General features: G+C 39.1%; 1 protein-coding gene across 1 annotated transcript in view; it reads right to left on the reverse strand.

Moving 5' to 3' along the window:
* The window catches only part of LYST (lysosomal trafficking regulator), a 176,772-nt gene that overhangs the window by 32,372 nt on the left and 119,385 nt on the right, over window positions 1-25,015 (reverse strand). The window contains exons 39-43 of the mRNA XM_082674283.1: window positions 23,176-23,328; window positions 18,484-18,728; window positions 13,894-13,960; window positions 12,361-12,517; window positions 2,445-2,585 (exon numbers count right to left, since the gene is read on the reverse strand). Coding sequence (XP_082530409.1) covers window positions 2,445-2,585; window positions 12,361-12,517; window positions 13,894-13,960; window positions 18,484-18,728; window positions 23,176-23,328 — 763 coding nt within the window. The remainder of the gene's footprint in view (window positions 1-2,444; window positions 2,586-12,360; window positions 12,518-13,893; window positions 13,961-18,483; window positions 18,729-23,175; window positions 23,329-25,015) is intronic.

The raw sequence follows: 25,015 nt of genomic DNA on the forward strand, positions 1-25,015 counted from the left end.
TCAAATCTTCAAATGCATCAAGTAAGAAAATATCTCAATTGTAAACCTGATTAAAATAAAGTGAAGGCTTTTGTATAAGCATTTCTGAATGATTGGTGTTAACATATAATAAATTCAAGACTACTTATATGTAGTAAGTATTAGCATTCTGTAGTTTAAAAACTCAACGAATACAAAGTATACACATTCCTAGAATGAACTGTCTTAGTCTATTAATTTTATGGTAAATCTATAGGTCTGTTCTGATTTCATTTCCACTAAGCATTCCTGTGGACAACAAAATTATACTAACACACTGAGCAAGAGGGTTCTTCCGCGATGTAAATAAGGTATTATCTAATTGCCTCATTAGTCTGCTAGTGTAAACAAAAATCTCAGAAGTGTTTCTTTAAAAAATTGTCCTAAAGGAAATGCTACCTTTGAACAGAACTTTTTTTTGTGCTACCTTTTTTTTTTTTTAATGGACAGAAAATCCGAACACCATAGCAGAATCCAAATTTAAAAAGACCTCTTAAAAGCTAATTATGCTCCATGTAACATTAAGTTGCTGTCTGCCTACTTCTGGATCTTGTGAAAACAGTTGGAAGGATCTTCACTAATTTTGGAAGTACTCTGAAATGACATGATATAAAATATAAACTAAGGGCTTATATAAAATTAATACGGGGTGGGGGTGAGGGTCACCTCAATAATCCCAGCAGTCATCCAACAGACAGCTGCAGGGTGACAGCGTTAGGATGTACTGGCTGAGCACCTCCATACTCTATGCAGCGGCTTCAGGGGAAGCAGCAGAGACTTACTGATTGATCAATGGTGATGAGGCATCTAAGGGCTGAGCTAGGAGGGGTTGAGCCACAGGGGGTCTCTGTGAACTCAAATCATTCCCAACCTTTTGGTGCTCTGGGGACACATCACAGAGGAAGACACTGTTCACCCAGAGCAGATGCCTGGAGGTACAGTGAGAGGCCTATAGAAATGCTCATAGGAAATAGCAGGATGTATGCTATAGCAAGTTATCGTTTCCAAAAATGGCTGTAACAACACCTGCTGTTGTGCATGCTTTTCTAGAATCTTGCTGCTCCCCTATCAAATGGCAAAGTCTATGCTCCTTCCTTTTGAATGTGGGCGGGCACTTGTGACTACCTCACAAACAGAATGCAGTGTAAGTGCCACCGTGTGGCTTCCAAGGCTAGGCTGGAAAAGGCCATGCAGCTTCTGCTCATCTCTCTAGGGACACTTGCCTTTGGAACCCTGAGTTGCCAAGTAGGGTGTCCGAGGCCGCCATGCTGTGAGGAAGTCCACACTAGTCCACGTGGAGAAACGACATGGAAAACCATGGACACTACCTGAAGAGAGAGATGCCCACCAGCCCCGTGCTGCTCTGTTCCCCTGGATGTTCCAGCTCCAGCCAATCTGAATGCACAAGAGACCCTGAGCCAAAACCACAAAAACCACTTGGCTGAGCTGTTCCTGAATTTCTGACCTGCAAGAACTGTGATGGATAATACATTCAATGTTGTTTTGAGTCACTAAGTATTGGGGTTATTCACTATGCAGCCATAGATAACAGGAACATACATATAAGAAACCACAGAGGAATGTGGTTTTTGGACAGAGAAATGAGTCCCTGATTGAAAGCCACAAGGCAGGTACCCCCAGCTGCAGGTGCTGATATTTCACTGAGGCATTTCTCACTTGGGCAACACTATGAAGCTTGCTCCAGGTAATTAGCAGCACGGATTTATTAATGATTCTCTAAATAAGTCCAGAGAGGCCAGTTAATATAGGAAAAAATTCTGAAGTCATTTGTCCAACATTAACCTCTCTAAAGATATAATTCTCAATTTCATGTATTTCCTAAAGGTCACATAAAAATATGAAATTAAGTAATGTAGGAAAACAAGCCAAAGATACCCTGTAAAGGATTAACTGATCTTACATTAAAGAACAGGTAAGATTACCAAGATAGTCAGTCACTGGCATCACAGAAAATCAGATTTTATCTTCTAGTGTTCCTTTTCATTATTAGATAACTCTAGTTAGAGTGTTTTATTTCTAACTTGGTCATTCCTTATAAAATCATTGAGATTTTGGTTAATTCACATTGTTCTTTATAAATTCATGACTTTTTTTATAATCATCATATTATAACTTTTGTAATCAGAGAAAATAATAAAGCAAGTTCTGTAACAGAATTAAAATACATGTTTACAAATACTTTTAATAGTTAAAAGTTACAGTTTTCCAGATATACCTAGTCCTATAAAATATTTAACATCCTCAAGCTCACTTGGAGATAACATTATATACTTAATAAGTAAAGGTATTTCTCTTATTTGGGGACTCAAATTTTAGGACTTACAAAAGGTATTTTTATTTTTGGAAAATTATAAAGTAAGTACAAACACTCAGAAATTTAAATTAGAAACGGTTTACTGTTATACCTTCACGGTTAACTAAGAATTCTGGAAGATAGAAAAACTCTGGGATAAGTTCTTTCACATCAGTCATGGACTCAAAAGAGGAGAGACGCCAGGTTGTGTTTGTAGAATGAAAAGTTCTGTCTGGGATGTCAAAACTCTGATCTGAAAAAATACAAATAACACACTTAAGACACAAAGACTTGATTCCATTTGAAACTTGTTACAATTAATTCACTTTTACTATTTCAAAAAGATTAAAATGATGTTCACTTTGTCCATAGTTTAAAAGAGATTATTCGTGTCCTTGAAAATAAATATTTCTCTACATAATTTGCAACTGCATTATGTTATTTTTAATCAGTATTATGCTTTCATAGTACATATAACTAGATAAATGTATATCACTTATTTGTTTAATTGATTACTGTCTGCCCAAGTAGAATGAAAGTTCCGTAAAAGTAGAGACCTGGGATATCAACCATACCGAGCACATTCTAGGAACTGGATAATCATTTATTTACTGAATGAAAGAATAAGGAAGGAAAATTAAAGTTCAAATAGGTAAAATAAGTTTTTTCCCCCATCAAGAAGCAAGATTATTTCTTTACCTCTTTTCTTCCCTCTTTTCTTTTTTTTGGGGTGGGGGGGCATTACTTTTTAGATGTTCTAACTCTAACCTAAAAAATTAAGTAAAATTTCCTATGAATGAAAATAAAACTAAGAATACTTACTCCTTTGTTAAGTTTTTCTGGTGAACACTATTAATAATCGAGAACTGAGTTTTGACCCTGTCTTTTCTGTCAACAGCTATCAGACTTTCTATCCTAGAATATGAAATGATATCTAAAGACCAGCCCTTAAAAACAGCAGCAGCATGGATGCTTCTTCAGAACCATGCTGTACCATCCAAAACTCCTCTCAACTTGCTGAAATTTGAACACATCTTTTTATCTGGAGACTGTTAGAGACTAATTTCAGCATCAAGCAAGGCACAATTTTTTAAAAATACGCTAAATCTTCCGCAAGCCTGACCTGCTTTGCCGAGCAACATTTTCTATTACTACTTTCTCATCTACTCTGTTGAGTCAGCATTGGCTGGGCACTAAATAAAATCTGGGGAGAAATTAGGTTTATAAATATTTCTTTTTTTCTCAGAAAGTAGGCAGGGCCACTTAAAGAAATATTTACTCACTCAGGAGAAAAAGTTATTAATCTAAATGGAATCCAGAAAAATTAAAGGCAGTTCTGTGAAGCTAGATGGAATCACAGTATCCAGAGTAGAGACTACAGAACTGTGGAACAGGAGAAGCACACTGAGGTTTCTGTTGGGATTTTTAAATTCTCTGCAGCTTCTTGATAAAAAAAAAAAGTAATACTACATTTCCTATAATTTAGAACATGTATGAACTCAACTGGTAGTTGTTAACCTAGCACTTTTGTCCCCCAGGGGACACTTGGCAATGCCTAGAGACATTTTTGGTTCTCACGGCTGGGTGGGAGGGGATGCCACTAGCATCTAGTACGTAGGGGCCAGGGATACTGCTAAATGTCCTACAATGCACAGGACAGTCGCCATAACAAAGAATTATGTAGCTCAAAATGACTACAGTGCCAAGATGAGAAACCCTGGACTAAATGAGAAGTCTAGAAATAAAGTAAAAAGCCATCACACATCATTTTAAATTAATCAGAAGAAACTGAATGGGGACTTAGGTTGTCCCTGTTTTCTTTCTTTTTTTTTTAATCATTCTTAAATACACAATGAGGAAAACCTAGCATAATAGTTGATTGGGAGTTTTACTGGGATATTACTGTATCCTTGGGCTACGTGAAAAGAAACGGAGGGCAGTAACAGTTCTGTTATACACTGCAGTCATCCCAAACCACATCTGAAATATTCCTTTTTACTCTGACTGCCACTTTTTATTCAGAGCATTCACAAATCAGAACATGTCCAGAAAGATGAGCAGAGCAGTGACAGGTTTGGAAACCAGAGCAAACACGGCTTAAATATGAGTTTTTAAACGCTTTACTAAGTACAGAACTGTCTTATTTATTTTTGTATTCCTTGCAGCAGCTGGGATAAGGCCTTGCATATAGGAAGCTCTCAACTGGATGTCAAATTAACTAAGGATAATTAGCCTGGGAATAAACAAGAGTGAGAGGAGAAGGGGGACAGGGCAGTAATGTTCAAATATTTGAACAGCTGTCATACAGAACGTTTGTTTTGTGTACAGACAGAGGGACAAATATAAGAAAGCCCCTTTTATAGACCAAGTAGTCTACAGTCTATAAAATTCATTCCTCCAAGAGGTTGCATGTGAGTATAAATATATACAGAAGTTCAAGAAGGGTTGAGTAAATGAACGGATGATTCCATAAATGATTCTGGGCACCAGGAGGAACAACCACAGGACTAGTACCATGGTCCTCACTGGAAACTGATAGGTGAGTGTGTCCCTGTTTGCACACAAAGCAGTAACTTCATCTCTATCTAAGTCATCTTCAGGCCTGAGGGCTGCCACTGAAAATGCCGAGGTAGAAGATTAACTAGACAGTTACTATAGTGAAGGTGGCAGTGTGGCTCTCCTATAACCACTTACAACTCACTCAGTTGTCAGAACAACTGACAATAACATATTCCCCTTTAGGGGCCAAAGATAACTTAGGTGATCTCAAATAATTATTAAGTTGAACATTATAAAAAAGTGAATTGCATACACTTTAAAATGGTAAAAAGGGTAAATTTAATGCTATGTGAAAGACATTAATTTTTAAATAGTGAATTGCACTTTTATAAACTTAGACATGTTCAATTTGAAGCTAAAATGTAAGACATTAACAAGCTCATGTGGCTTACTGCTGTTTTTTTTTTTAACATCTTTATTGGAGTATAATTGCTTTACAATGTTGTGTTCGTTTCTGCTGTATAACCAAGTGAAGCTATATATATGCATATATCCCCATATCCCCTCCCTCTTGCATCTCCCTCCCACCCTCCCTATCCCATCCCTCTAGGTGGTTGCAAAGCACCGAGCGGATCTCCCTGTGCGATGCAGCCGCTTCCCACTAGCCATCTATTTTACATTTGGTAGTGTATATATGTCCACGCCACTCTCTCACTTCGTCCCGGCTTACCCTTCCCCCTCCCCGTGTCCTCAAGTCCATTCTCTACGTCTGTGTCTTTACTCCTGTCCTACCCCTAGGTGCTTCAGAACCTTTTTTTTTTTTTTTTTTCGATTCCATATATATGTGTTAGCATACGGTATTTATTTTTCTTTTTCGAACTTCCTTCACTCTGTATGACAGTCTCTAGGTCCATCCACCTCACTACAAATAACTCTATTTCGTTTCTTTTTATGACTGAGTAATATTCCATTGTATATATGTGCCACATCTTCTTTATCCATTCACCTGTCAATGCACATTTAGGTGGCTTCCATGTCCTGGCTATTGTAAATAGTGCTGCAGTGAACATGGTGGTACATGACTCTTTCTGAATTATGGTTTTCTCAGGGTATATGCCCAGTAGTGGGACTGCTGGGTCATATGGTAGCTCTACTGTAAGTTTTTTAAGGAACCTCTATACTGTTCTCCATAGTGGCTGTATCAATTTACATTCCCACCAACAGTGCAAGAGGGTTCCCTTTTCTCCACACCCTCTCCAGCATTTATTGTTTGCAGATTTTTTGACGATGGCCATTCTGACTCGTGTGAGGTGACACCTCGTTGTAGTTCTGATTTGCATTTCTCAATGATTAGTGATGTTGAGCATCCTTTCATGTGTTTGTTGGCAATCTGTATATCTTCTTTGGAGAAATGTCTATTTAGGTCTTCTACCCATTTTTGGATTGGGTTGTTTTTTTGATATCGAGCTGCATGAGCTGCTTGTAAATTTTGGAGATTAATCCTTTGTCCGTTGATTCGTTTGAAAATATTTTCTCCCATTCTGTGGGTTGTCTTTTTGTCTTGTTTATGGTTCCTTTGCTGTGCAAAAGCTTTTAACTTTCATTAGGTCCCATTTGTTTATTTTTTTCCCATTTCTCTAGGAGGTGGGTCAAAAAGGATCTTGCTGTGATTTATGTCATAGAGTGTTCTGCCTATGTTTTCCTCTAAGAGTTTTATAGTGTCTGGCCTTACATTTAGGTCTTTAATCCATTTTGAGTTTATTTTTGTTTATGGTGTTAGGAAGTGTTCTAATTTCATTCTTTTACATGTAGCTGTCCAGATTTCCCAGCACCACTTATTGAAGAGACTGTCTTTTCTCCACTGTATACTCTTGCCTCCTTTATCAAAGATAAGGTGACCATATCTGTGTGGGCTTATCTCTGGGCTTTCTATCCTGTTCCATTGATCTATATTTCTGTTTCTGTGCCAGTACCATGCTGTCTTGATGACTGTAGCTTTGTAGTATAGTCTGAAGTCCGGGAGCCTAATTCCTCCAGCTCCATTTTTCTTTCTCAAGATTGCTTTGGCTATTCAGGGTCTTTTGTGTCTCCTTACAAATTGTGCAATTTTTTTGTTCTAGTTCTGTGAAAAATGTCATTGGTAGTTTGATAGGGATTGCACACTGAATCTGTAGATTACTTTGGGTAGTATAGTCATTTTCACAATGTTGATTATTCCAATCCAAGAACATGGAATTTCTCTGCATCTGTTTGTATCATCTTTAATTTCTTTCATCAGTGTCTTACAGTTTTCTGCATACAGGTCTATTGTCTTCTTAGGTAGGTTTCTTCCTAGGTATTTTATTCTTTTTGTTGCAATGGTAAATGGGAGTGTTTCCTTAATTGCTCTTTCATATTTTTCATCATTAGTGTATAGGAATGCAATACATTTCTGTGCATTAATTTTGTATCCTGCTACTTTACTAAATTCATTGACTAGCTCTAGTAGTTTTCTGGTAGCATCTTTAGGATTCTCTATGTATAGTATCAGGTCATCTGCAAATAGTGACAGTTTTACCTCTTCTTTTCCGATTTGGATTCCTTTTATTTCTTTTTCTTCTCTGACTGATGTGGCTAAAACTTCCAAAACTATGTTGAATAATAGCAGTGAGAGTGGGCAACCTTTTCTTGTTCCTGATTTTAGAGGAAATGATTTCAGTCTTTCACCATTGAGAATGATGTTGGCTGTGGGTTTGTCATAAATGGCCTTTATTATGTTGAGGTAGGTTCCCTCGATGCCTACTTTCTGGAGGGTTTTTATCATAAGTGGGTGTTGAATTTTGTCGAAAGCTTTCTCTGCATCTATTGAGATGACCATATGGTTTTTCTCCTTCAATTTGTTAATATGGTTTATCACATTGATTGATTTGCGTATACTGAAGAATCCTTGCATTCCTGGGATAAACCCCACTTGATCATGGTGTATGATCCTTTTCATGCGCTGTTGGATTCTGTTTGCTAGTATTTTGTTGAGGATTTTTGCATCTCTGTTCATCAGTGATATTGGCCTGTAGTTTTCTTTCTTTGTGACATCTTTGTCTGGTTTTGGTATCAGGGTGATGGTGGCCTTGTAGAATGAGATTGGGAGTGTTCCTCCCTCTGCTATATTTTGGAAGAGTTTGAGAAGGATAGGTGTTAGCTTTTCTCTAAATGTTTGATAGAATTCGCCTGTGAAGTCATCTGGTCCTAGGCTTTTGTTTGTTGGAAGATTTTTAATCACAGTTTCAATTTTAGTGCTTGTGATTGGTCTGTTTATACTTTATTTCTTCCTGGTTCAGTCTCGGAACGTTGTTCTTTTCTAAGAATTTGTCCATTTCTTCCAGGTTGTCCATTTTATTGGCATAGAGTTGCTTGTAGTAATCTCTCATGATCCTTTGTACTTCTGCAGTGTCAGTTGTTACTTCTCCTTTTTCATTTCTAATTTGGTTTATTTGAGTCTTCTCCCTTTTTTTCTTGATGAGTCTGGCTAATGGTTATCAATTTTGTTTATCTTCTCAAAGAACCAGCTTTTAGTTTTATTGAACTTTGCTACTGTTTCCTTCAGTTCTTTTTCATGTATTTTTGATCTCATCTTTGATTTCTTTCCTTCTGATAACTTTGGGTGGTTTTTTTTGTTATTCTTTCTCTAATTGCTTTAGATGTAAGGTTAGGTTGTGAATTTGAGATTTTTCTTGTTTCTTGAGGTAGTATTGTATTACTATAACCTGCCCTCTTAGAACTGCTTTTACTGCATCCCAGAGGTTTTGGGTCGTCGTGTTTTCATTGTCATTTGCTTCTAGGTATTTTTTGATTTCTTCAGCGATCTCTTGGTTATTTAGTAGCGTATTGTTTAGTCTCCACGTGTTTGTATTTTTTACAGTTTTTTTCCTGTAATTGATATCCAGTCTCATAGCGTTGTGGTAGGAAGAGATACTTGATATGATTTCAATTTTCTGAAATCTACCAAGGCTTGATTTGTGACCCAAGATATGGTCTATCCTGGAGAATATTCCATGAGCACTTGAGAAGAAAGTGTATTCTGTTGTTTTTGGATGGAATGTCCTATAAATATCAATTAAGTCATTCTTGTTTAATGTACCATTTAAAGCTTGTGTTTCCTTATTTATTTTCATTTTGGATGATCTGTCCACTGGTGAAAGTGTGGTGTTAAAGTCCCCTACTATGATTGTGTTACTGTCGATTTCCCCTTTTATGGCTGTTAGCATTTGCCTTATGTATTGAGGTGCTCCTATGTTGGGTGTATAAATAGTTACAATTGTTATATCTTCTTCTTGGATTAATCCCTTGTTCATTATGTAGTGTCCTTCTTTGTCTCTTGTAATAGTCTTTATTTTAAAGTCTATTTTGTCTGATGTGAGACTTGCTACTCCAGCTTTGTTTTGATTTCCATTTGCATGGAATATCTTTTTCCATCCCCTCACTTTCAGTCTGTATGTCTCCCTAGGTCTGAAATGGGTCTCTTGTAGGCAGCATATATACAGGTGTTGTTTTTGTATCCATTCAGCTAGTCTATGTCTTTTGGTTGGAGCTTTAATCCATTTACATTTAAGGTAGTTATTGATATGTATGCTCCATTTTCTTAATTGTTTTGGGTTTGTTTTTGTAGGTCTTTTCCTTCTCTTGTGTTTCCTGCCTAGATAAGTCCCTTTAGCATTTGTTGTAAAGCTGGTTTGGTGGTGCTGAATTCTCTTAACTTTTATTGTCTGTAAAGGTTTTAATTTCTCCATTAACTCTGAATGAGATCCTTGCTGGGTAGAGTAATCTTGGTTGTAGGTTTTCCCTTTCATAACTTTAAATATGTCCTGCCACTCCCTTCTGGCTTGCAGTTTCTGCTGAAAGATCAGCTGTTAACCTTATGGGGATTCCCTTTGTATGCTATTTGTTGCTTTTCCCTTGCTTCTTTTAATATTTTTTCTTTGTATTTAATTTTTCATAGTTTGATTAATACGTGTCTTGGTGTGTTTCTCCTTGGGTTTATCCTGTATGGTACTCTCTATGCTTCCTGGACTTGACTATTTCCTTTCCCATGTTAGGGAAGTTTTTGACTATTATCTCGTCAAATATTTTCTCAGACCCTTTCTTTTTCTCTTCTTCTGGGACCCCTATCGTTCGAATGTTGGTGTGTTGAATGTTGTCCCAGAGGTCTCTGAGACTGTCCTCAATTCTTTTCATTCTTTTTTCTTTATTCTGCTCCTGGCAGTCATTTCCACCATTTTATCTTCCAGCTCACTTATCCGTTCTTCTGCCTCAGTTATTCTGCTATTGATTCCTTGTAGACTTATTTTTAATTTTAGTAATTGTGTTGTTCATCACTGTTTGTTTGCCCTTTAGTTCTTCTAGATCCTTGTTAAATGTTTCTTGTATTTTCTCTATTCTGTTTCTGAGATTTTGGATCATCTTTACTATCATTATTCTGAATTCTTTTTCAGGTAGGTTGCCTATTTTGTCTTCATTTATTTGGTCTTGTAGGTTTTTACCTTGCTCCTTTGTAACACATATTTTTGTTGTTTCTTTCTTTTTCTTTTTTTTGATGGATGGTGCTGTATTCCTGTCTTACTGGTTGTTTGGCCTGAGATGTCCGGCACTGGAGTTTGCAGGCCGCTGGATAGAGCTGGGTCTTGGTGATGAGATGAGGACCTCTGGGAGGCCTCACTGTGATTAATATTCCCTGGGGTCTGTTAGTCCAGCGGTTTGGACTCGGAGCTCCCACCACAGGAGCTCGGGCCTGACCTCTGGCCTGGGAACCAAGATCCCGCAAGCTTTGTGGCACGGTAAAAAAAAAGAAAGAAAGAAAGAAAGAAAGAAGAAAGAAAGGAAGAAAGAAAGGAAGGAAGGAAGGAAGGAAGGAAGAAAAAAAAGGAGCAGTACAATATCAAAGAATAAAAAACAAATAAAATTAGAAAGATAAAAAATATATTAGGAAAAATAAAACTATAATTGAAACAACTGCAACAAGGCAAAATAAAAACAAAAGAAAAAAAGCGGGGGGGGGGCTACCCTGGTGGCACAGTGGTTGAGAGTCTGCCTGCCGATGCAGGGGACGCCGGTTCGTGCCCTTGTCCGGGAAGATCCCACATACCGCGGAGCGGGGGGCTCCTGAGCCATGGCCACTGGGCCTGCGCGTCCGGAGCCTGTGCTCCGCAACGGGAGAAGCCACAACAGTGAGAGGCCCGCGTACCGCAAAAAAAAAAAAAAAAAAAAAAAAAAAAAAAGCGGGGGGAATAAGCTAAAAAGAGAGAATGATAACAAAATATAAAGAATAAAATAAAATTAGAAAACTAAAAGATTTATTAGGAAAAATAAAAATACAAAAGAATCAACAACAATTAATCAACAGAACAGAACTCCAATCTAAAAGAGGAAAAAAGAAAAAAAAAAGCTTTGGCTATAGGGGTGGGGTTTAGGTGGGGGATGGAACTTAGGCAGGGGCAGGCTTTAGGGTGGACCGGGACCTAGGCGGGTGGGGGGGTGACATTTCAGCGTGGGGCAGGGCCTTTGCTTAGGACCTGCATGGAAGGGGAGAGGCAGCACCTCGAAAGGAGGGTCTCTGGAGTGTACAGTTCCGGAGTTTGGAGGCAGGGCCCTGCCTGAGGGTGTGTGGGTGGGGTTTAGGCCCAGCTCGTTGGAGGGGGTTTCAGAGGGGGTTTCTGCGTGTAGAGGTGGGGCCCCGGGTAGGGGGATGGGGCGGGGCTTGGGCTCTGCACGGCAGGAGGGAGGCTCCGAGGGCAGAGGATTAGGCCCTGGAGCCCAACACGTTCCCTGGTGCCTAAGTGGACAGGGAAAGCGCTGGCCCCGTTCCCCTCCATTCCTTTGTGCCCCTCCCCCACCATCTCCCCCAGGGCCTCCCCCGTCACCACTGGACGCCTAACCGTGGGTGGGTCCTGCCGGGTGTAGGAACTCCTTCTCTCCCCCAGCCACCCTTCAGGGATGCCGGTCCTGGAGGTCTGGGCTTTACTTTTGCTCCCACTTCCCCACCTTCCACTCCCTCAGGACCCGCGCAGCTGGAGGGGGCCTCGGTGGGCAGAGGATCAGGTCCGGGGATCTCAGCAGGTTCCTGGGGGCCCAAGTGGGCAGGGGAAACCTGGCCACGGTCCCTTTTGATCCTCTGCCCTCCCAATGGTTCCCCAATTTCCCCCTTCTGGCCTGAAATCCCTTCCCCTCAGGGGCGCCAGTCCCGTCCCGCCTCCACTTCTCCCCCTTCACTCCCCCCATGCCCCGCATCCTACCCGGTCACTGGGGGTTCCTCGCGTCCCCTTAGGTGTCCGCAGTCCCCCACTGGGGCCTGGTAGGTGCCCTAGTTGTGCGGAGACGCGAATTCCGCATCCTCCTAGTACCACTGCTGGTTTCTTGAAGAGAATTTTGTTGTGGGAATATATAGAATTCTTTTTCCTATGGTTTGATTAGTTTCAGTACGTTCTCAGGACGTCAGACAAGTGTTTTATCCCCGATGACCAATCTGACCTTTGAGGTAGTTATGAAACAACCCTTACCTTGATAGGCTAAAAACATCTTTGTGAAAGGAGGCATCCTGACCAGGAAGTGGAGCACGGTGCCGCTGTTGGAGTAGTGGGAACCGTAGTGGTAGGGCTGCACTGGGGGCATCGGGTCGTCTTCCCGGGCTCCTTTGCGGTACTCCTCCTCCAGGTACTGAAGGACACAGGGACCAGAACTCGTGACAGTGAGCTCCAGGCAGAGCTGGAGCTGCCTCACTTGTCTTCTTTCCCATCCTTCTCTGCTGCCCATTAGACGCCATTCTCCATGGCTTGCCCATAGCCCTCCTGAGTGTCCGGGGGTCTGGTGCCCCACTAAGGCCTGACCATGCACTGCGTGCACGTTTACCCTCTCATTTGCTCATAGAGAACCCACCTGTTCTGTACCCCACCTCCCAGCCCTCTGGCTCCCAACTAATACATAAATCTAAACTGATAATAATATCAGTTTAGATAATATATATCTAATATATCTCAACTGATCAAGGGCTCAGTAAATAAGTGCTGCCACTCTCACTAGAGATGTCTGCGTCTTAAGAGGGTTTCAAGCTGTAATGCTACATTCTTTAGAGAAATGCTTCTCTATCAGAGGAACTGCAATAGAAATGTAAAACCTGTATCATATTATTGGAATTCTTTAATATAACATTTTATAGCTGTCTTGCAGTGGAGTTACACAGAAATAACAAAGACAGTGGTGACTTTTCAACTACTCCTGTCTTCCCATCATAAAGTAAGAAGCTCAATCAAATCTTTAACATCTGTCACTATTCTCATCTCCTGTAGCTTCTGTCTCTAATAACAGAGTCAGGTGACAGTGAATTTTCTGGAGTCACTTCTCTTTGATTGCCATAGCACTGCTGCATTTTTAGCTGCAGAAGCATCAGGCAGTGACAGTTGTAAGACGCTTGGATGGACCTTTCTGGAACTTTGACATAAGATAACATGGTGAATATGAGAAAACTGCTTCAGCTGCTCCTATCTTGATACTGTTGTGAAGAATGTAACATATGACTAATGGGATTTTTAAAATCTCCAGCAGGATTCCATTAATATTAATTTCACAGAAATGGGTAATTAATTTCTATTTTTAAACTTTACAATCCAGTATTTTTTGTTAATAAACCTGTGCAGAATTTGCTGAGATGAATAATAAGGGACTATAGTACATTATAAATATATTGATATTATTATATATAACACTAGGGGATACAAATAGCAGGTCCCTGGAAATCTTTGTGATTTTTGTAAGGAATATAATTATTTATATATTTGAACATTACAATGGATTATGAGCTTCCAATTTATGTAACAGTAAGTGCATTTCTTTTTCTGGGCAAAATGTTTTCAGAGAATTAAGACAGAGAATAATATTTAAAATCACATAGTGATTTCCAGTTGTCTGTCAATCAAAGCACAAGGAAGTGGAAAACAGAAAAATCAATACTATACGTTTAAAATTAGGTAAAACAGTCTGTAAAACAAAAATCCAGTTTTTACTTATCAAAATACATGAGGAAAAACTAAACCTACCTTGTATGTGTCCACGTAACGATCTTCTTTTTCTTTGTACTGCACGGCTATGGGCTTGGAGAGATTTCTACAAAGGAAGAGATGATGGAAAACATCGAAGTATGCTGATACTGTCAGGTTTAAGCTGCCTTAGATGTTTACAAGTAAATAAGTGGTCAACAAAATACTCAGCCCTTGGTTTAGTGCTTACACATGTTGCTTTGCAATTAAGTCACAATTATGATTTCATAACCTATGAAGATAGAATTTTTCTAAACAGATGCATACCATTATTAGGAAATCCTGACTTAACGAATAACCTACACAAGAAGAGCTGCTGTTCTCCCTCCCTTCTCTGGTTCCTCTACTTCCTCCAAATCATAACGGATGCTGCTCACGGCAGCTGATTCCTACCAAGCCCTGGAAGTTCCTGCCCCCATTTCCAGATGCTACACCCAGCTCAGCAAGGAAGAGTGAAGGGCAGTTTGGACAGGAGATATGATCATGAGGAGATGTTATGTAATTACTAAGTTAGTGAAAACTGAAGAAACAACACATGCTTAAAATGACCACCCTGAGATCTGGAGTGCGAGTACTGACATAAACATTTTGTTATCTAATTCGGGGACAGTGACTGACACCATGTGCACAGTGTAGCAAACGTGTGCACGCGTATGCATGTCTGTGCTGGTGTTCACACTGTATCAGGGAGGGAAGAGAACTCTAGGATCAGTCTCCACTTTCACAAGCTACGGAGTCAAGCAGCATCTGTGTGAGGCCCATGAAAGAGCAAGAGAACAAGATGCAACGAGGAAGGGCAGAGGCTGCTCTGGCTGAGGTGCCATCTGGTCTGGCACCAGGATGGGACCACCTGGAGTTTCAACATCTGGCACCACAACTAGATCAACATCAAGATTTGCTCAAGTTTCAGTTAAGTCAAACCAGGTCTGCTTAGCCAGAGGCTGATTTATCTATTTTTTGGGGAAAATTATTTCCTAGGGATATTAAAATTAGTGATAGCAAACACATTCATTTCATTTTTGAGACTCTGATAATCCTAAAAACTTTGTTAAAAAGTAAAGACAGTTTTATAGCATAGATACAAATTCACCTCAATATAGGAGAAATCATGTTTGAGATCCTGCCATGCATGCAATTGTTTTCTAAACAGTGTAAGTAGTTTTTTTGAACACAGGTAAGACTGTTGTGGTTGGAAAATCAGAAGTTACTGATGAGTGAATAGAATAAACCAAAAATCAACCACAATACTATTACTCACAATATATCTGGAAGGGTACATGCCTTTCCAGATACTCTCTCCTTATTTGTGTATGTATAATTACATTTAAATAAAAATCTCCCCCTCCTCCATAATATACATTTCTACAATATCATTCTTTTTTTTTAAAATATAAATTTATTTATTTATTTTTGGCTGCGTTGGGTCTGTTGCTGTGCGCGCACGGGCTTTCTCTAGTTGCGTTGAGCTGGGGCTACTCTTTGCTGCGGTGTGCTGGCTTCTCATTGCAGTGGCTTCTCTTGTTGCGGAGCATGGGCTCTAGGCGTGCGGGCTTCAGTAGTTGTGCCTCGCGGGCTCTAGAGAGCAGGCTCAGTAGTTGTGGCACACGGGCTTAGCTGCTCCACAGCATGTGGGATCTTCCTGGACCAGGGCTCGAACCCATGTCCCCTGCATTGGCAGGTGGATTCTTAACCACTGCACTACCAGGGAAGTCCTCAGTAGTGTAAAAATTTAAATGTACATTAGCAGTGTATAAAAATGTCTAAAAGATAAATAATGTGCCATTTGCTCTTTTTTAAATTGACAAAAATTAAATTGAATCTGATTTCTTGAAAGCTGTCTGAACTAGGCCTACTATTTAGCAGTTATAATTAAAATATTCTAATACACTAAGTAGTATATTGGCAGTCAATTCTTCTTTAAACTACATAGATAATTTTTTAATTGAAGTGTAATGGACATATAACACTATATTAGTTTCGGGTGTCCAACATAATGATTTGATATTTGTATATTCGATATTACAGAATGATAAGCACAGTAAGTCTAGGTAGCAGCCATCACCACACGTAGTTACAGGATTCTTTTTTGTTGTGCTGAGAACTTTTAAGATTTACTCTCTCAGCAACTTTCAAGCATGTAATGCAGTGTTATTAGCTAAGGTCATCGTGCTGTGCGTTGCATCCCAGGGCTCATTTCATAACTGGCAGCCTGTACCTTTTGACTCCCTTCACCCATTTTGCCACAATCCCACCACCACCCCCCAATGCTTCTGGCAACCACTGATCTGTTCTCTGCATCAATGAGGTTTTCTGTTTGTTCTGTTTTTGTTTTGTTTTTATTTTTAGATTCCACATACAAGTGAGATCATACTTATTTGTATGCTATTTGTCTTTGACTGACTTGTTTCCTTAGCATAATGCCCTCAAGGTCCATCCATGCTGTCACAAGATTTCATTCTCTTTTATGGATAAATAGTATTCCATTATGTGTGTGTGACATTTTATTTATCCATTCATCCACAGATGGACACTTAGGTTGTTTCCGTATCTTGGCTACTATAAATAATGCTGCAGTGAACATGGGGGTGCAGATATCTTTTCAAGTTAGTGCTTTCATTTCCTCTTGATAAATACCCAGAAGTAGAATGGCTGGATCATATGACAGATCTATTTTTAGTTTTTTAAGGAACCTCCATATTGTTCTCCACAGTGGCTGCACCAATTTACATTCCCACCAACAGTGCACAGGGTCTCTTTTCTCTGTATCCTTGCCAACAGTTGTTATTTCTTGACTTTTTGATCCTAGCCAGAGAATGTTATTTAAAACTAAAGAAACAGAATATTCCCTCATCAACTAGGGCTATGTGGTTACTCTAAAAGGCAACTCATTCAGGAAAGGCAGGATAAAAGCTTAATTCTTTTCCTTAGTTGTCAAATTTCAAAAGCAAGGAATTGATGCCCTACCCAAACAGTGACCAGTGAGTTTAGTTTTGCTTTGTTTTGGGGGCCTTTAAGAAGTGTCATTGTTAACTTAAGTATTTTTTAAATTCAAATGTGTTCAAGCAACTGTAGTCATTATTGTTTCTGATGCCCAGGTTGTCCTATCTTTGGCAGTAGGAGCCACTTCAAGTTGGCTCCTGAGTGTTTTATTTTTTTGTAACTGTGGTAAAAAAACGCACATCACAAAACTTACCATCCTAACCATCCTCAAGTACCTAGTTCAGTGGTGTTAACAGTATCAACACCGTTGTGCAATAGGTCTCTAAAACTTTTTCATTTTGTAAAGCTGAAACTCTACACCTGCTGAGCAACAACCCCCTATATCCACCCCCCTCTTCTCCTGTCCCCCACACCCATCATTCCACTCTCTGTCTCTGAGTTGACTGCCCTAGACAACTCATGAAGAGGAATCACACAGTGTTTGTCTTCTGTGGCTGGCTCATTCCATTTAGCACAACGTCCCCAGGGCTCATCATGTGACAAGACTTCCCTCCTTCTTAAGGCTGAATAATATTCCTCTGTATGTATGCACCTCATTTTCCCCATCCATTGATCCACAGACAGACACCTGGGCTGCCTCCACCTCCTGGCCACTGCGAATAAAGCTGCAATGAACATGTGTGTGCAAATATGGCTCCCGAGTCCTTCTGACAAGCCTATAGTAATTTCCTTGCTCTCTGACACAACAAAATATCCTGGGCTCATCTTGTATGTTTTCTACTAATAAATGCTGAAGAAATGAGAGAACAGGAAATCACCATTCTATAACCCCTAGTGAAATAATAGACTTGAACAATAATCATCAATGAAAGAAACAAGTTCAACGGGAGGCTGGACCCACGGACCAGCCTAAGCATCCTTAGAGTGGGATATCACAGGCCTCCTGATATGGGGCAATATAAAGTCCACACCACCTCCTCTAGAGGATTCTTGCCAAAAAATGTTGAATCTGCATCTAAGCAAGGCTTTAGAAGTAATTTGCAGTCTCTAGGAAGTACAGAGGCTAGAGGAAAAACCTAAATGCTAATGTGGAATGGGGGACATCCTACAAGATAAATGACTTATTTTTGTTTTAAAAACAAGTCAATGTTAGGAAGAAAGAAAGAGAAAAATACATACACAAAAATAGGGCTGTTCTAGATGTTATGTCTTTAGACACAAAGCAACCAAAGGTGACAGTGGGCCTGACTCAAACAAATCAGCTATAGAAAGACACCTCTGATATACTCAGGGGACATTGGAAAATGGACTGGATGTTAGATGAGACCATGAAATTACTGTTGATTTTCTTAGATATGATAACAGCACTGAGGCTATGAAAGAAAATGTCCCCCTTTTTTCTTAAGAGATGTGTACTAAAGATCATATGAATGACATAAAAGATTTGTGGGCACATCTTAAGAAGAAAAAAAAAGATGACATAAGTTTGGCAAAAATCTTGGTAATTGTTGAGCTGGGGTCATGGTCATATGGGGCTCATTATACATTCATTCTATTTTTGTGCATATTTGAAAATTCTCACAATAAGAACTTCAGTAAAATAAATACATCATATTGACAAAGCCAAAAGGTGATGATGTCTTTAGTTACCTGTACACTGATGGATCGCTGAGGTCAAGGGTCTCACTAACGTAGTCAGCTAGGATAAACGGGAACACTGGATACTGCATGAGATCATTAAAGGATCGGCCGGCATGTTTGTTTAAGTGAGTCAAATATTCAAAATTAGTAATTTGTCCAGTATACCATAAATTTGTCAGAGCGGTGATATTGCCATATTCCAGAAGATTAGGGAGGTTATTTGTTAGTATATTGTGGTACACATCATCACGAACCTATAAGGGAAGGAGAGAAAAAACCCAGATTTTATTTTTAGGCTTGACATTTTCCTCCAAAGAATCCATGATATTATAGGCATGTTACTAAGCTCAAGTCCTCCAAGAAAATACTTTTTGCCCAATAACATTGACTGGTGGGGAACTGAGATTCAAATCCACGTCTTCCTCCAAAGGTTGGGCTATTTATTTATTTATTGAAGTATAGTTGATTAACAATATTATATTAGTTTTAGGTGTACAACATAGTGATTCAATTTTTTTATAAATTATACTCCATTTAAAGTTGTTATAAAATGTTGGTTTCATTCCTTGTGCTGTACCATATACCCTTGTAACTTATTTATTTTGTACATAATAGTTTGTACCTCTTAATCCTCTCCCCTTATCTTGCTCCTCCTCCTTCTCTCTCCCCACTGGTACCACTAGTTTGTTCTCCATATCTATGAGTCTATTTCTTTTTTTTTTTAATATTCATTCACTTGTGGCTCTTAACCACTATGTTTTGCAGCTGGAGAAATCAGTAAGAAACTAAGAAGTCTGTATAGAAAAGTCAATTATATACAGACCCTAAGAAAAAAAATCAATAAAGGAAAATGAAGAGTCTTCACCTAAATAAATGCAACATGATGCAGTAGAAAGAGCATAGTTTTCTGACAGACAGAACTGGTCTTTTTTCTTGCTTAAACTCTTTGTGTTACAGTTATCATACCTGTAATATGAGGGTAATAATATTTATTTCCTGAGAATGAAATAAACTATCCTATGTAAAACAGAATACTTGATTTTCACTACTGATTGAAAACTAGTATATAAACTCTTTTTTTAGAGAGGCACAAAAGTTCTGTCACAGAAAAAAGGTATTCTGATTTCTTCTAAAGCAATTAAATGATAATTCATAATAAATGGAAAAAAACAGACGAGCCAGGACTTTGCTAAAAACAAATTTGAATTACCCCTCTTAAATGTGTATATGCTTTACGCATAGGAAGGTGAGCCACAGATGTGGATAATCAAAGATGAGACTAAAAGTGAATGAGAAGAATGATCTTGGTTATGGAATAGGCAAGATTACAGGGTGTTTAAGAACCTAAACCTGAAGGTCTGTTTCACAACAATGTGAATATACTTAACACAACTGAACTGTACGCTTGAAAATGGTTAAGATGGCAACTTTTATGTTATGTATTTTTATGATAATTTAAAAAAAAGAATCGGTTCAAGGCAAAAACAAAAACTAAACTTATATTCTAAATCTGAAGGTTACAATATGGAGGTTCCCTAAAAAACTAAAAATAGAACTACCATGTGACCCAGCAATCCCACTACTGGACATATACCCAGAGAAAACCATAATTCAAAAAGACACATGCACCCCAATGTTCACTGCAGCACTATTTACAATAGCCAGGGCAGGAAAGCAGCCTACATGTCCATCAAAAGAAGAATGGATAAAGAAGATGCGGTACATATATACAATGGAATATTACTCAGCCATAAAAAAGGAACAAAATTGGGTCATTTGTAGAGACGTGGATGGACCTAGAGACTGTCATACAGAGTGAAGTAAGCCAGAAAGAGAAAAACAAATATCATATACATACATATATATATATATATATATTTTTTTTTTTTTTTTTTGCGGTACGCGGGCCTCTCACTGTTGTGGCCTCTCCCGCTGTGGAGCACAGGCTCCGGACGCGCAGGCTCAGCGGCCATGGCTCACAGGCCCAGCCGCTCCACGACATGTGGGATCTTCCCGGACCAGGGCACGAACCCGTGTCCCTGGCATCGGCAGGCGGACTCTCAACCACTGCGCCACCAGCGAAGCCCCAAATATCATATATTAATGCATATATATGGAATCTGAAAAAACTGGTATAGAAGATCTTATTTACAAAGCAGAAATAGAGACACAGACGTAGAGAACAAACGTACGGATACCAAGGGGGAAGGGTCGGGGTGGGATGAACTGGGAGATTGGGATTGACATATAAACACAATTGATACTATGTATAAAATAGATAACTAGGGCTTCCCTGGTGGCAGTGGTTGAGAGTCTGCCTGCCGATGCAGGGGACGCAGGTTCGTGCCCTGGTCTGGGAAGATCCCACATGCCACGGAGCGGCTGGGCCTGTGAGCCATGGCCGCTGAGCCTGCGCATCCAGAGCCTGTGCTCCGCAGCGGGAGAGGCCACAACAGTGAGAGGCCCGCGTACCGCAAAAAAAAAAAAAAGATAACAAATGAGAACCTACAGTATAGCACAGGGAACCTTACTCAGTGCTCTGTGGTGACCTAAATGGAAGGAAATCCAAAAAAGAGTGGATATAGGTATACATATAGCTGATTCACTTTGCTGTACAGCAGAAACTAACACAACATTGTAAAGCAACTATACTCCAATAAAAATAAAAAATAAATAAATCTGAAGGTTGCCTACTGCTGAAGCTAAGGTTGGTGGAAAAGAATTTATGACAGTTTGCATACTAACCTCAGCAAGAAAAAGGAAACATTTATTCATTCAACAAATATTGAGCACCTATATACCAGCACGTTTAAGGTGCTAAAGCTGAAGCACTTAACAAAACAAAGTCCTTACAGTCTACTGGGGAGACACTGTTGGATGCTTTTAAGTGCTGTGAAAAAAATAGAGCAAAGCAAAGGAGATAAGGGATGCTTGGGGGTGGCAGTGAGGCAAGGGTTGCTGTTTTATTTAGAGTAATCAGGGAAGTCTCTCTGATAAGAAGACATTTGACCAGGGAACCTGAAAAAAGTAAGGGAGTCAGTAATGTAGTTCTAAGAGGAAAAGCATTCCAGGCAGCATTCTAGGGAGCAGTAAGTGCCAAGGCCCTGAGGCATCAGTGTGTCTGCTATAGTCAAGGCAAACAGGGTCTCCACAGATGGATTAGAGAGAGTGAAGGATAGAATGGTAGAAGATAAGGTCAGAGAGATAAGGAAGGGCCAGATTATTCAACACTATAAGGTCTCTGCCTTTAATAGAGTGACACAGAAAGTGGTCGGAGGGTTTTGAGCAGAGGAATGGCACGACCTGACACACTTTAGCTGCTGTGTTGAGAGCAGTCTGAAAGAAGAGGGAGTATGGAAGCAGGGAGGCCAGTTAGGAGGCTAGTGTAATGATTTATGCAAGAGATGACTGGCTTGGACCAGGATGGTAGCAGTGGAAGCAGTCAGATTCTGGATGTATTCTGAGGGGTGAGCTAACAGAACTTACTGATAGAGTAGATGTAGTAGATGAAAGAATAAGAGGAGTCGAGGATAATCCCCAGGTTTCTGACCTGGCCAATCAGAAACACTGGAGTCACCATTTACTGAGATGGGGAAAACTGCAAAGAGATTTTGCGGGGGAGATTAGAAGTTCAGTTTTGTCTGTGTAAAATTTGAGATGCCAATTAGACTTCCAAGTGGAGATGCCAAGTAGAAACTTAAATATTTGAGTGGGCATCCAGGGAAGAGGTTTGGGTGGTGATATAAATCTATAAGTCATTATAACACAGATAGTATTTAAAGTCACAAGATGGGATGAGAAGAGAAGAGGTCTGGAGGGTGAACCCTGGGAATTCCCTAGCGTTCCAGCGTAGGACTCGGCGCTTTCACTGCCATGGCCTGGATTCAATTCCTGGATGTTCAATCCCTGGTCCAGGAACTAAGATCCTGAGAACCGTGCACTGCGGCCAAAAAATTTAAAAAATAAAAAATAAAATGAAGAGTGAGTGCCAAGATGCCCAGAGGAAGCATCTGCAAACAAGACTGAGGAGGAATGGCTGGTGAGCTAAAAGGAGAACTAAGAAAGTGATAACTCAGAAGACCAGTGAGGAAGGTTTTTTTTTTTTTTCCCTTTCTTTAAAGAAAGAGAGAATGATCAGCTGTGTCAAAGGCTGCTGAGGAGTCAAGTAAGATGAAGACTAAGAAATATGACCATAGGGTTTAGCAACACGGAGGTCACTGGTGATGCTAACCAGAGAAGTTACAGGAGGAGTGCTGAGACGAAGATCTGACTGGAGCGTTTCCAAAGAGAACCGGAGGGGAGGAATTGGAAGCAGCAAGCATTCACAGTTTCTTCCAAGAGGTTTCCTATAAAGGCTAGCAGACACATAGTAGCTGAAAGGATGTGGCGGTCAGAAAAGGGTTCGTCAAAAATGGAATCTACTATCAAGGTTAAACTACTTACAGGTTGGTTATACATTCGTTCATTTGCCTTTTACAGATACTGTCACTCTGGGGAATGAGAATTTAATACAGTTTTGGAGGACAAAAGTAATCCTAATATAACTAAGTATTTAATCAGTACTAAGAAACAAGGCAATTTTTATTTAATTTCAGAAACAAAGTTTAAATAAGTTAAAACTTCATTTAATCAGTATGAGTGTAGTTACATTGATCCATGATCGCTTTGAAAAAGTATATGTATTAATAAAGGCAAATCTACCTTGGTGTTATCAAATGCCAACAGGAGTGTTCTGCCATTTGTTAAAAAGATTTCTACTGCATTATCTCTCAATTGCCACCAACGCTTGTGAACTTCTTTAATTTCTTCATATGTCCAGGAAAATGATGCTGGTTCCAATTCTCCCTGAAGGCTCTAAAGACAAAGGAAATAACATGAAAGTAATTTGCTCTACATAATTTTAGATTGTTAAAAACTATCAAAATGCAATAGAAAGTCTTCCTTTTGTGGCAAAATGGCAGGTAAGATTCTCTGAAAATCCTCCCACTACTAAACCCTTCAAAATGCTGGATTAAAAAATCTAAGGAAAAGAATTTAAATAGACTTCGTTTAAACTTTTTTAGTAGGCTGTATTTTTTAGAGCAGTTTTAGGTTTATAGAATCGAGCAGTAGCATGGCGCTCCATGCTTCCCCGCACTCAGTTTCCCTACTGTGAACACCTTGTTCTCACGTGGTGCATGTGCTACAACTGATGAGCCACTATTGAATAGGTTATTCTTAACTAAAGTCCATAGTTTAATCTTGGTGTTGTATAGTTCAATGGGTTTTGACAAATGTTTAATGACATGTATCCACCATTACAGTATCATACAGACTAGTCTCACTGCCCTAAAATTCCCTTCTGTTCCATCTGGCAGCCACTGATCTTTTTATTGTCTCCACTGTTTTCCTTTTTCCAGAATGTCATATGGTTGGAATCATACAGTATGTAGACCTCTCAGACCGATTTCTTTTACTAAGCAAATATTCTTTTACATGTATAGTTGAGCTTGCAAGAAAGTAAGGGAAATGAAATCTCCAGGAGTCAAAAATAAAGAGAAATTTGAAAAACAGCTGTAAGGAGGAAGTGACACTTTGGCCTGCTCTATGTGTGCTTTACTACTGTACTGGGTCCCAACCCATTTCTAGAAGTAGAGACAGGAAATATATTACAAAGAAAATAAAATATTTTAACGAACACGTAATATTCTCATTCTTAAAACCAAAATTCTCCCTGTTTAGCTTTGACATTCAACATGAATTCAAGTTAATAAACATTAATTAAGCATCTACAGGCAAGGTGCTCTGCTAAGTGCTCTGCATAAAATAAATCTATGTATGATAAAAAGGGGGGATGAGATATTTGCACCCACTTTTAAAAGGCAAGATAGCAAATGTCATACAGGAAGTAAGAAAAAAATGCTACAAAAGGACAGAGAAAAGAAGGCGGCTTCAATCTATTAAAAAGCAAGGGTCTAAAAAAAAAAAAAAAAGCAAGGGTCTTTTTCGAGTTTTAAAGGTGGAATATGTAACCTTTTGGATCCAGAAAAAAAGCTGGTTCATGTATCAACTATTAAATTCTTTGGTTGCTGAAAAGATGCATCTTGAAAAATAACATAACTATATTTTTACTAGCTGGGATAAATACTGTAGTAATTCCTATATGAATGATGAAATAATGCCTACTCAATTTTCGGGGGCTATATTAAATTAATTATTTTTTAACATGATTTGCTTTACAACCAAATTTTATGTTTTCACTCATTGATTTCTTTGAATCAAATATGTATTCACCATAAAACCATACATAATCTTATTTACTTACATCCTTAGCAGTTTGTAGCTTTAGAAGTTCTGAAACAAAGAGCCTTACTTCTCCTGTTACAGGGCTCTCAAAACAATATTTTAATGGCATGTAAATGAATTCAAATAGATAAAATGCTTTTCTGTACAAAAATGTGAATTGAGTCTTTTTTGTTATTTTTTGATTGATATCAGCATTTCCAGAAGAAAAAAAATCATGACTACTAAGCTATGTGAATATCAGGATTACTTAAGTTAT

This window comes from Grampus griseus (assembly GCF_964374135.1).
Source record: "Grampus griseus genome assembly, chromosome: 16".
Taxonomy (NCBI): domain Eukaryota; kingdom Metazoa; phylum Chordata; class Mammalia; order Artiodactyla; family Delphinidae; genus Grampus; species Grampus griseus.